General features: G+C 40.7%; 1 protein-coding gene across 5 annotated transcripts in view; it reads right to left on the bottom strand.

The window, feature by feature from the left end:
- The window catches only part of UBP1 (upstream binding protein 1), a 49,521-nt gene that overhangs the window by 10,977 nt on the left and 25,971 nt on the right, over nt 1–12,573 (bottom strand). For 4 of the 5 annotated variants that reach the window (XR_016512429.1, XR_016512430.1, XM_090284439.1 and 1 more), the window contains 7 exons: nt 11,906–12,012; nt 8,914–9,066; nt 8,705–8,815; nt 8,144–8,251; nt 2,984–3,087; nt 1,232–1,286; nt 859–952 (listed from right to left, as the gene is read on the bottom strand). Coding sequence is in view for 3 of the 5 variants with exons in the window: in XM_090284439.1 (XP_090140565.1) it covers nt 859–952; nt 1,232–1,286; nt 2,984–3,087; nt 8,144–8,251; nt 8,705–8,815; nt 8,914–9,066; nt 11,906–12,012 (732 nt within the window). In the remaining 2 variants the exon portion in view is untranslated. The remainder of the gene's footprint in view (nt 1–858; nt 953–1,231; nt 1,287–2,983; nt 3,088–8,143; nt 8,252–8,704; nt 8,816–8,913; nt 9,067–11,905; nt 12,013–12,573) is intronic. The other variant, XM_090284440.1, reaches the window with a different exon arrangement.

Here is a 12,573-nt window from a genome sequence, read left to right on the forward strand (position 1 = left end):
CTGGAGAAGCACTACTTGGTCCCTTTTAAATGTCCACTAAATATTCTCTTAGCTAACTATAAAACATTACACTTCAGTATTATAGAAACAATACCCGACTCCACTCATACCATACAACACTATATAGCAACAGAGGAATAATGAACCACTGATCCACACGACAACCTGGATAGACACGAGGGCATTATGCTGAGTTACAAATAAAAGCCAATCTCAAAAGGTCACATACTGTATGATTCCATTTATAAAACATTCTTGAAATGACAAAATCACAAAGAACAGACCGTCAGGGATTAGGGGTCGGTGGTGGTGGCAGTGGGTGGGAGCAAGGCTGCGGAGAGAAATCCTTGTAGGGGCATATTTATGTATCTTATCTTCAGCAGTGGTTATACAATCTACGCATGTGGTAAATGACACAGAACTGCATACACACAGTGTACCAATGATAATTTCATGGTTGTGATATTGTCCTATAATTATGTGAGTTAAGGGTACCTTGGAACATTTCTGTACAATCTTTGCGACTTACAGCAACGCAAAAATTATTTCAAAATAAAAAGTTAATCAATGAAAACAGCTAAGTAGAACTATATGTGCCTATACACAAACAAGGACACATAGAACCGGTGAAGCGGCGAGTACAGATGTCAGCTTCCCCATTCTGACAGTGTACGAGAGGTATGCAGGACGTACTGCTAGGGGAAACAGGGGGACAGCACACAGGACTTCCCTGGACTTATTTTGACAACTTTTTATACATCTCTAATTAGCTCAAAATTTAAAAAGAAAAAAAGTACAGACACAAACAAAATACACGTGCATGTGCGCGCGCGCGCACACACACACACACTAACATACCTGAAAAATTGGAAAACAGTCTTGTGTAGGAAGAAAACCTGTTTTTGACTAGCCACTGCTGTGTTTCCTGGGTCGTGGCTGAAGGCTGAAGTTGCTATTAACAAAGAAAATGAACATAAACAGAAGAAACTATTCCAACTTACAAAAGAAGAAAAAAAAACACAAAACACCCAGGTCATTAGCATGTTATGAAGAACACTGAAACAAAACACAGAAATCCTCCAAGTTTGAAGTTAAAAAAAAACCAAAAACCCCCCAATTAGAGCATAGGTCTGACTACTCAGTGACCCAAACACTGACCCAAGCCCCTGTCAGAGCCTTAAAAATGCGGGACCCTAAAAGCACCTGACAGTTTTAGGAACAAGATACTTACTTCACTAGAGGTCTGTGAAACTCCATCTCCCTGATGATTTGGGGAAGAAGAATTGCTGGGGAAAAGGGAGAGGGAATGAGAAGATGGTTATTATTTGAGTGAGTGTGTGTGTGTAAATTTTAAAAAATACTGTGTGACAGAAAAATACATTTACAATGCAAATGTTAGCACAGCTGGTCTGGGGTGACTATGATGATGAGATTAAGACAAAAGACTTAATTTATGCCCCTCTTTATCTGTTTTATTGTTTTAGTAAGAGCTGAAAGTTTTGTGAAACAAAAGGTCTCCAATTATCTCCAGGGTAATAGGAAAATGAAGGTACTCATTCATTTTAGTTGGGAGAAAAAAATGTGAGAATGAAGAAAGATAAACAATTGAAAATAGCTGCAAAAAAAAAAAAAAATCAACTTTAAGAAAATAATGAGCTCTAAAAAGTGGTATGATAACCCTAAATCAAAATGGAAAATGATATCCCTTGAATGAATATACTTATCCAGGATAGAACAGGGTGAAATTCAAGAGAACAAAAGAAACAAACATGTAGTGCTATCCTGTTGTTTCTATCCTACTGTTCTGAAGGTAAAACGAAAAACGAGAAAGTGGCCACCTCCCTGGTCCCGGGCTCCGACTCCTTTCTTTGCACCTGCACTCGTTTTACTTTGGGTTATTGTTTACCACCCTCCTTTACTCACTAGAACTTAAGCTTCTCAGACAGGGTCTTGTCTGTCACTCAAATATCGTAGCACCTAGGACAGTGCTGGGCACACAGTGGGTGCTCAGGAACTATCCCCGTCAACTAGTGAGGACATGACTTCACAGCTCATGTCTAATATCATAACCACTGTCTCAGACGAGTGAAGCTGGAGTTGACTGAAACAGGAAGGGCCCCCCACTACATGGCAACACGCAGGTCTTCTGGACTCTTCCCTAGCTGAGTCCAAGAGTGTTCTTCTATTCCTGAAGTGCAACAACCTAAAAAGGTAGCTGCCTCACCAGCTTTTCCATCATCTCAGCGAAAAAGCATGTTTGTGTTCCCTCAAAATCATACGTTGAAACCTCACGCCGCCCCACAGTGACAGACAGGACAGGAGGTGGGGCCAACACTTCCTAAGAGCAGGAAGTTCTGCTCTGACTTAACCGGCAGAAGGTCCTCAGCAAAGCCCTGGGAAGTCGGCCAGGCACCACTGTGGCATGTCCGGGACTCCCAGAGGGCACCAGTCTTTCAGTGGCCTGTCAAGGCCAGATCAGAGAATAAACAAGGTCCGCCATTCCCATTTTTAAAACTACTATAAGCCCTTAGAAGCTGGAAGTCCTTCAAGTTTAAAGACATTAAAAAACTAGTGTATCTATTAGGAAGGGGAAGACATGGAGAAAAATAACCCTTGTTTGATATGGTGAGCATTAAAGACAAACGTACTTTGTAATAATTGCAATCTTAACATATTCAAGTCGTAGTTTCACCTTTAAATGTCACTGTCCTTTATCCGTGAACCCCATGAACGTTCTTTTTATCTCACACAGAATACATCTTGAAAATGCCCCTTGCCCTCTACAATTTCCATAGTTTGTGAGTGTGTGAGACACAAGGCGCTAGGAGGCAAAAGGCAAGGAGGGGAAAAAGTCTCTGAAATCAAGGCGGCCATCTCCCACAACTACATACCAACTACATACCTCCGACACACAGAGAGGCAGGGAGTCAAAGGAGCAGGAGCACCAGCCCGCCTCAGGTGCCCGAGGACGCAAAGCAGTTACCTGTCTGGGACGCTGCAAGTGCTCTGCGGTGGGGACGTGAAGGTGGGCGCCGCGGAGGGACTGCTGTTCACATAGGCTGTGGGGGTGTCGGGCCATGGAGAACACTAAGGACAGAAACACAAATAAATTAATAACGTTTTTAAGGGACATGGAGGAAACACTTTGTATTTATTTTACTCTCTGGTCTGGCCAAATAGGAGATTATAAAACACAAGATACCTCACACTCATCAAGCAACCTCGTGGAAACATACCAAATTGCCTTTTGCTGTACATATCTAGACACTAATTAATTTTAGAGAAGACCAGACGTGATTATAGCAGCAAAACTTTATGAAGGCATTTTAAACGTATACTTATGCACAATTTGCTTTCAAGAACTTTTCACCTCCCTCTGTCAATTCTACAAAAGACACCTACTGAGGTTTAAGAATGGCAGAGGCAAGAAAGGACTCGTAAGCGACATCTGACTGGGTGACTGGCACAGTGACTGGGACAGTGTCTTCCTACCCCGTGCTCCTTTTGCCCTCACCAGTACCCACTTGCTTCCCTGATTTCTCTGAGATTAATAATCCCCAAGTAAGACAAGACCAGTCCAGTACCAAAATAGAGCTGTGTATGGTGCTGCCTATATCTATCCGCATATGTTTATTATTTATATTTTCTGGAAGGGACATGGTGAACAAAACTATTTTTCAGCCCTAGGCAAAATTCTGACCAAAGATCAAGCAGACACAAAGGCACATTGACGTCAAAAGCATGCTGAGCAGGCCAGGGTGGTGTTCAAGTGGAAATCTTCTAACCCGAGCTATAGAGGGAATCTAATAGCTTCGCTCCATGTATTCTTTCTAAAACTCATCTGCCTGAGAATGCCCTTGGTTTCAAAGGTCCCCTTTCATTCACACTCTTCTCCTGTTTCACACAAAAAAGGCTTTGGATCTCACCATGGCCATATAAGACTCTCCCCAAATCTAAGCAAAAAAAACCATTCAAAGATATTACGGTAGAAACTAAGAAAGTACATGACTATAAAAAAAAATTATTCTGTATGTCGGGTGGCCTTCAAATCTTTGCTTTCAAAACAATGCAGGAGAAGAGTGTGCTGTCATCTGACACACAGTACTAAAATAATCTACTAGGGTCATACAAAATCAATCACTGGGATTTTTGGCAGAGAACTCAAAAGGAGTTCCAAGACCTGAAAGACACTGCTGAAAGTAAAGTAAGTGTCTAAATAAAATTTCTCTTTTCCAAAAAAACTTAATTAGTTATGTTTTACCCTATTTTATTCAAAACGTATTTCCAATTAACATTTCTATTTTTGTATTTAAAAATTATCCATCAAAATTTGTCTGATTTGTTGCTTTGATAAATTGATACCAATAATAATAAAGTTAAAAAATTTTCAATTGACTTAGCCTATGGTCACAGAAAATTATAGAAGTTAAATGTCAATGTATATATTTGTCATAAAGAACTAATTAGGGTGATAATTAAAAGACTTACAGACATAAAAGTATGTCATATTAGGGTGAAAATTACTTAAGGGGAGAGGAAGTAAAAACATGAAATCAAGAAGAAAAAGCAGAGTGAAGTTTCAAACTTAATGAAAGAGCTTGATCATGACCTTTTAAAGTAACAGTGGGTGTTCAAAATTGCTATGGTAGTTGGAGCCCACAGAATACACTTCCAAAAGCAATGTAATAGTTTTATCTTAAATTGTAAATGCAAATAGTCACTATGTCAGAAAACTGTCTCCTTTGGAACTATTTTTTAAAAGATTGTATTTATTTACTTATTTATTTTGAGAGAGAGGAGAAGGGAGGGAGAAGAAGAAAGAGAGAAACATCAATGTGAGAGAGAAACACTGATTGGTTGCCTCTTGTTTGTGCCCCAACCAGGGACCAAACCCGCAATCCAGGCATGTGCTTGACCGGGAATTGAACTGGAGACCTTTCGCTTCACAGGACGATGCCCAACTAACTGAGCCACACCAGTCAGGGCTCCTTTGCAACTATTTAAATGTATGATGAAAACTTCAGTTGTCAACCTAAAAATGTAGAAGAGGGTATATTCTGTCTTAAAATTCTTTGAGTACGGGAGTGTCAAGATCACTAGTGTGAAGGAGCTACGAGACTATGAAAAACTTTGAGGACAGAAATGAATTCTTCCCAATGGTTACAGGAGCTTAAAGCAACTGTCTGACACCTAACAGAAGCATGGATACAATAAAAATAAAACAGAAATCCTAAATCTTAATATTATTTACAACCACCCATATGTATCCTTTCAAAAATGGGGAAAATGACTGAATTTACTGTTTTCTTCTACTCATCAACTTTCAAAAAAATAAATGTACTGGCTGGAGAGCACTGCTAAGCATACTGCACAGCATACCAATTTCACTATAAATTTTACACAAGAATGCCCATTCTTTTAAACTAGGGCCCTTGTTTTACATTCCACCTTATGAAGTAGTTACCTCCTTAGCTTATGTAGTTTGAGGAACCCAAGGCCTTGTGAGCCAACTGGCAGATGGAATAACTTGTAAGTGTCTCATGCTCACAGCCATCTCCACTACCCCAGCAAGAAATTCCTGCTACACCATCCTCCCCAGATACAAAATACTACATGTAGCGTAACACGCACAGCTAAATTTATCAGCCTCTTAATCTCAATCCTCCCCAAATTTGCTTTGGTAATTATTGCCAGCTGTCAACCACAAAACGAAGCCATCAAACTTCACATTAGTACGGCAGAGGCACCAAATTGACTGCAACTTCATAAACATACCTATTTTCACTTTTACATATCTAGGCTCTTTTAGCAGTAGAGAAGTATGGCTGTTACTAGTTGGCATGGAAGACTTGCCCAATAAATACAAGACTCGATTCACTGAACACTAGAAAACTAGCATTCAATGAAAACTGGTTCTATGGGGAAGCCTCTACCTACAGAAAATAGATTCCAAGTTCTGAAATGCCCGGGCTAAATGAAACACCAAGGCCTGCCTCCCTGTGTTTCACGGGTTTCTCCAGCAGTCTCAACCCAGATGGTGAAGGCCTACCAAGGAATATTTTCACAGTATTTCTTCTACCTCAGATAGACTCTCAAGAAGCTACGCCATCGTCTCTCGAGACGGACGGCTGCCGATGACGATGATTTCTTCTACCTTGTCCTTCTTCCCTGTCTTTAAAAGTAAGCAATGGTGCAACATACACCACTGCCCTGAAGACAACTGTAGTCCATTAAGGCTCCAGCACTTCCTGGCCTGGACTCTTACAGTCACGGTGTTGGTACACTGTGAACAAAGTCCCTCCTCAGGTGGACTAGAAAATGATCACCCATAGTAGACTACAGAAATTGGCAGCCCTGATTTGAGCCGGTAAAATGCAGCTCAGAGGCAAAGACAGCAGACACACTAATAAGTAAGGGTTTTGTTCTGCAGCAGCTCTTAGGAGCCAAGAAGAGTCCTCTATTCAAAGTGGGGCCATTTCACGCAGCACCTTTCCATTTCAACAGTAAGTCTGGGCATCCCTTCTCTACTGACAGCCAACTGTGAATATCCAAGAAGTATAAAAAAGGGAAAAAAAGTGCTGGCTTTCCTCTGTAGGCACAAAAAGAAATATATGCAATGCTGCAGACTTTCTTTTTTAAGGAATTAATTGGTACCTTGCTTTTTAAAAATAGGATTCCAAGAGGAGCTCTAAATGCTCCTAGAGATATCTTAACCAAACCAAATGCAGTTTGGGGCAGCAAGCAACACACAAGAGGAAGATGTGAAATCCCAGGCCAATGAACTGCTGACGTTTTGCATACTTTAGACTTGAGTTAAGAATCATTAATAATTTACCAATAATTCTACCATCTTCAGATTAGCTCTGGGCTTGATTAGACTAATTTATGAATGATCAGTACCCATTCCATTTAATTAAATAGCTTTTAGTAAGAGGGGAAAAGTGATCTGAGTTAGCAAGGTCTCCCCCCAAAAGTTTCAGAACCACTTGCAAGTCTTCAGCTGGGAAATCAGAAGAGGATACAAACAAAACCGGAGGGGCAGACCTTGGGGAAGCAGTCGGGCAGTTCCATACAACCTTTGATTTGCATCAAAAAAGCCCAGTTAAAATGCAACCAGTGTGCTCCTGATCCTTTCAGGTGAGTACATTTTCAGTATTATTGCAGAGAAGCATTTAAGACATTTTCACTCAATGCTTTTACAGTAATTTGGAAACGAAGGTCTAGTGATAGTTCTTGTGACTTTCATAGTCTGCAGATAATTACAGACACATTAAGAGTGAAAATTCCATTTCTGGCACCTTGAGAGTATGAACACTGCAGTGATGAATACAGTAGGCATTAATACAGATGACGACAGTTATTTAAGGAAAGGTTGTATGCTCTGTGTTGACATTTGCTGTGGACCTACAGCCAAGCTGGACTGTCAGATGGAGAGTTGTGTCATAAAGTAAGGATCTGCTATTCTCAAGCTGACAAAACTCATATACAACCAAACACCCCTGGCTGTATGTTGGGGGGAACCTGGCCTGAAGCGGTAAATTCACAATGCAGCGCAAGTTCACAACGCAGTGCCAACGATGATGCGAAGGCTTTTTTTCTACCAGTGCTGCCAAACAGGCTTTTAAAAGCTCAGACAGACACACAGTCTTGTACTATGGCAGGGAAATGTGACACAAAGTACTGCATGTTAATGTTAGGCCTGCTGCCATCGTTTCTCTAAATATCAATGAAACTTTCTTATCAGCTGTACACATGAAGCAAAACCTTTTAAAATTACACAAAAATGATAACTATTTTACTAAAGAATGTATTCCGACTAATTCGGTGCTCCTGAAGGAAGTGTGTGTGCCAAGGGGAGAGGGAAGGAGGGAGAGAGGGAAGGAGACAGGGAGGGAACACATTTCTGCGTATCGTTTTTCCCTCCAAAACCACCCAATAAGGTCAACTTTGTTTTAAAGTGTTAGATTTAGGAAATTTTCCTTAGTGAGGAACAAACAGAGCAGGAAGTCTACACAAAAGCAAATTAAATCAAGACAAGGACATTAAAAACAAATTTGGCTTTACTTTTCAGTGGAAGTAGGTCCTATATCTAACACTGCACAAGGTTTCTTGCACAATGAAAAGAGAAGCAGAAGTCCCTTACACTGCCTCGCTTTGCCAGAGAATCACCGTAGTCTGCTGGCAAAGTCCGCTTGCTGGACTTTTTCTGCTCATGTTCAACTGCATCTTCAATTATAGGCTCAAGCCTCATCTGGACAAACACCAAAGATTGGGATCAATGTGTTTTCGTTATACAAAGAAAGATCTAATACCCTGTTTTATGTCTCTGTAGTCCAATTTAAACAATTGCATGACTAGCAGGATTCAAAGTTAAAGAAAATGCAAAACCCCAGCAGTGACAAAAATCAAACTTTCTAGGCCCCAACTTAATCTTTTGCCAACTTCAAGGTTTTTAAGGTCTGTTTCTGAGACCTGATTGGGATTTCAGCATCTTCATTCAAGATCCCACCCAGGAAACTAACCCATTAAAATCCCAGAATTTAAATAAAACATCCCCCCCCACAAATTTCACAAAGAACATATGTCAAACTACCCCCATCCCAAATCTTCCCCAACCCTTCTGTAGCGAAACTCATCCCCATGAATAGTGCTAATATGCAAACCTCCGCTTCTCTTCGGATACCAAAATGCTGCTCTGCATTACCTCTGTGAGGATTGTGGTATCATAGGATGGCTGATACTTTTCTTTTTCGTGAGCAGTTCTCTTCTCCATCTTCTCTCGATCAGTTTTTTGTTTCCGGTCTGCACCTTTAGGCTAAGAAACCAAGTAGGTTATTTCATACATCAGGTTACAAACAACTTTCCGAACAAAACTGGGCCTTATTTACTGAAAGCTTGGTTTCCATCTCTTACCTTAAAAACTTTGATTTGGCAGCTAGCTGAGTGTAGATGATCTGTGTATTCTCCATTTTCATTCTGCTTAAAGGTGTCAACTTGGATCCTAAAAGGCACTCCCTTTTCCCCTCCGTGCTTCCGTGGAGTAAATTCTGTGCTGATGCAGTGTACCTAAACAATTCGAAATGGGTTCAAAGTACCATCCACTGATTTGCTCCCTCTGCATGCCCCGCCACCTCTATAAATTCAAGATCCTTTCAAACAAACTCCCATATCTTAGCCAGGTATGTTATGAACGTCTCTGATTGCTTTTAATATTGGCTTTCCTTTCACAAATCCAACTGAGCCTTTCTGAACTTTTTGGGAATGAGCTCTTCTACCCCATTCCAATGCCTTTCCTCTAAGGCAGGACTTGCTTGCATCAAGGGTACAACAGTACCGAAGCATCCTGACTACTTCCCCTACCTCCTCTTCAGATTGTATGCTGCTCTCAGACCCCGGGTCCGAAGCCTGAACTCAATCCACAGCAACCCTCACCTCTTCATTCAGAGCTTCCACTGTTTGCCCTCTATGGCCATTACCCCAGCTCCACCCAGCCAATCATCTTACAGCTGTTCCAACTGCATCAACTTGGGATACTTTGCCTGGGAAATTTCCAGTCCAGAAAGCCTATGACTTGTCCCACCTGTATCCACTTAAATTATTCTGCCAACCCTTCAAAGGGTCCTGAGGCAAAATTCATCTTCCACCACTTCTGCACCCTCTCCTAATATCACCACAAAGAATAGCTTCAGAATTCCTCACAGACTGGTAATTTCTGACTGCTCCACATTCCGTTTTCCAGTGACTCTCAAAGTTAAAACTGATTCCTAAGATGGAGGCGTAGACAGACATGCTGTTTCCTCCACAACTAAGAACGAACACAACTACCTCAAAACTAGAGACAACCAGAAGTTCCAGAAAATCAAGCTGCATGGAAGTCCAGCAAAGATATAAAGAAGAAATACACATCCAGACAGGTAGGAGGGGCAGAGAGGACGCAGTGTGGGGGCAGCAGTAGCGGTGGCAGTGGCAGTGGCAGCAGCAGGAGGGCGGAAAGCGCAGTCATACGTTCTAAAAAGTCAGTAGGGACACCTGGGGAGCGAACCCAGCACCAGACCAGACCGCACAGCTCACAGTCCCAGCGCCGGGGAAAATAAAGCCTCATTGCTTCTGACTGAGCAAACCAGTGGGGGTTGGGGCGGAGGCAGAAACTGTCAGTCTCTCAATAGAGTCCACTTGTTTAAAGGGCCCCCTCAGTCCTAGAATGTTCGCAGACCCATCCACTCTGGGAACGACGGCCAGGGCAACAGCTAGCGAGGCACCTGTCCCATATGGAAGTGGGAGAAGTGCCTGGAAAAGGACCAAGTGCTGGGCAAGTGACATTGTTCCCTCTCGGACCCTCCCCCACATACAGTGCCACAATGTGGTGAAACGGATGGTCTGTACGGATGAATACCTAAGGCTCCGCCCCTCACAATGGAACAGGTGCAGCAACTCTACCTAAGACACAGAGGCAACAAACAGAGGCAAAAAAACACAGGAGCCTGTAAAGATGAGGAAACAGAGAAGTATGGCCCAAAAGAGGGAATGGATCAAGGTTCCACTGGGAGAACTAAGTGACGAGGAGATAGCCAACCTAAGAGACGTAGAATTCAAAACACTAGTGAAAGATGCTCATGGAATTGACAGATACATATGCTTAAGTAAGGGAAGAAGTGAAGGCTCTGCTAAGTGAAACGAAGGAAAATCCACACGAAACCAATGGTGAAGGGAAGGAAACTAGGGTTCAAATCAATGAAAGGGGAAAAAAATTGGGACTATGGTAACAACACAATCAATAAAATATACTTAAAAACAAAAACAAAAAACTGATCCCTGTAGTATACTGTGCGTAACCTGAGATTTAAGGCCAGCTCTTGTATCATTTTCATTCACCATATAACTAGTTATCCTGTTAAACAGTATGAAAAAAAATTCAACAAATATGAACCATGGCCCTAGTGACCATTAATTGATGTGAGATATTTGCCAGGCCACAAAAAATTCAAAATAGCAAAGAATCTTTACTATTCACAAAAACCATAGTCTACTTAAGCTGTTCAGCAATTAAGCAATATGCGTTTTCTACGTAGGAGTACCTACTCAGTTATTTTAGTTCTACCACTTACAAATTTGAGCATCCTGAATATTAGAATTACCATTTATTTTATATATAATAATAATGTTTTTAAAAAACTCATAGAGATACAAACTGAGCACTTATGGGTGAAATGAAATGCCTGAGGGATGCTTGAAGGTATTCCATCAATAACTTACAAAGGGGAACTAATAACTCTTGAAGCTACGTGATAATCACACACAGGATTCATTATTATTATTCTCTTACTTCTGTGGACATTTGAAAATCTCATTATTATAATGTTTTTAAATTGAGAATCTTAAAACAGTATACTTCTTTTCAATCACATCCTTTTAAATGGTAGCTTGATTATTCTTACTACCAAGTAAAAATGTTTTACATATCAGACTGCCTTTGTATGTCAGTTTGTAATGGTGAATTTAGTAATTAACCCCAATTTAACAGTGAATAATGTATTTTTAAAAAGACATTACAAGATAGTTTACAAATAAGCTTTTGAAAAAATGATTATCAGTCCTGGCTGGTGTGAGCATTTGCCTGTGAACACAAAGGTCGCTGGTTTGATTCCCAGTCAGGGCACTTGCCTGGGTTGCAGGCCAGTTCCCCAGTTGGGGGGGGGGGGGTGCGAGAGGCAACCAGTTGATGTGTCTCTTGCACATCAATGTTTCTTTCCCTCTCCTTCTCTCTCCCTTCCCCTCTTTCTAAAAATAAATAAATAAATAAAACCTTAAAAGAAATTTGATTATTGTGGACCAAGAATTTAGTCTCATCCATGGCCCTCTAAGTGACTAGGCTAGTATACATCTAGTAATATAAAAAAACCCAAACCTGAATGAAGGCAGATGTGCGTTTTGCAGGGTCCCACAGAAATTCAACTGCATTTAACTGGCTTGGATTTGTCCTTGTGTCAATTATTCCCACAGACATTGGAATATCTGTATTTAAAAAAAAGTTACATAGGAACTCATCTACTGTGAATAATTTAAAAGCTTATAGCTTATTATAATTATGTTCTAGTGAAAATGTTATATGTCCATGATGAACTTTTGTTCCTCAATATTCTCATGGTCAACCATTTCAACAGCAAAATCCACCTAATGAGCATCATTATTTTCTCCCACCACGGTTTCCATATCATTTTATTCAGAATATGATGGATAGTGCCAACTGAGAATAAAATAAATGGTTTTGAACTCATAAAATTCCTTACTCAGGGTCTCTTGGCACCAAAAAACTACAATTGGCACTCAAACAACATGGGTGAGAACTGCGCAGGTCCACTTACATGCAAATTTCTTCAATAATACTGTAAATGTATTTTCCCTTCCTTAGGCTTTCCTTAGCAAGATCTTTTCCTCTAGCTTACTTTACTGTAAGAATACAGTTTATAATACAGATAACATACAAAATCTGTGTTAATCAACTATTTATACTATCTGTAAAGCTTCCAATCAACAGCAGGCTATGAGTAGTTAAGTTTTGAGGGAATCTAGTTA

The sequence above is a fragment of the Furipterus horrens genome, unplaced genomic scaffold (genome assembly GCF_987537825.1).
Source record: "Furipterus horrens unplaced genomic scaffold, mFurHor1.1.pri manual_scaffold_7, whole genome shotgun sequence".
NCBI classification, from domain to species: domain Eukaryota; kingdom Metazoa; phylum Chordata; class Mammalia; order Chiroptera; family Furipteridae; genus Furipterus; species Furipterus horrens.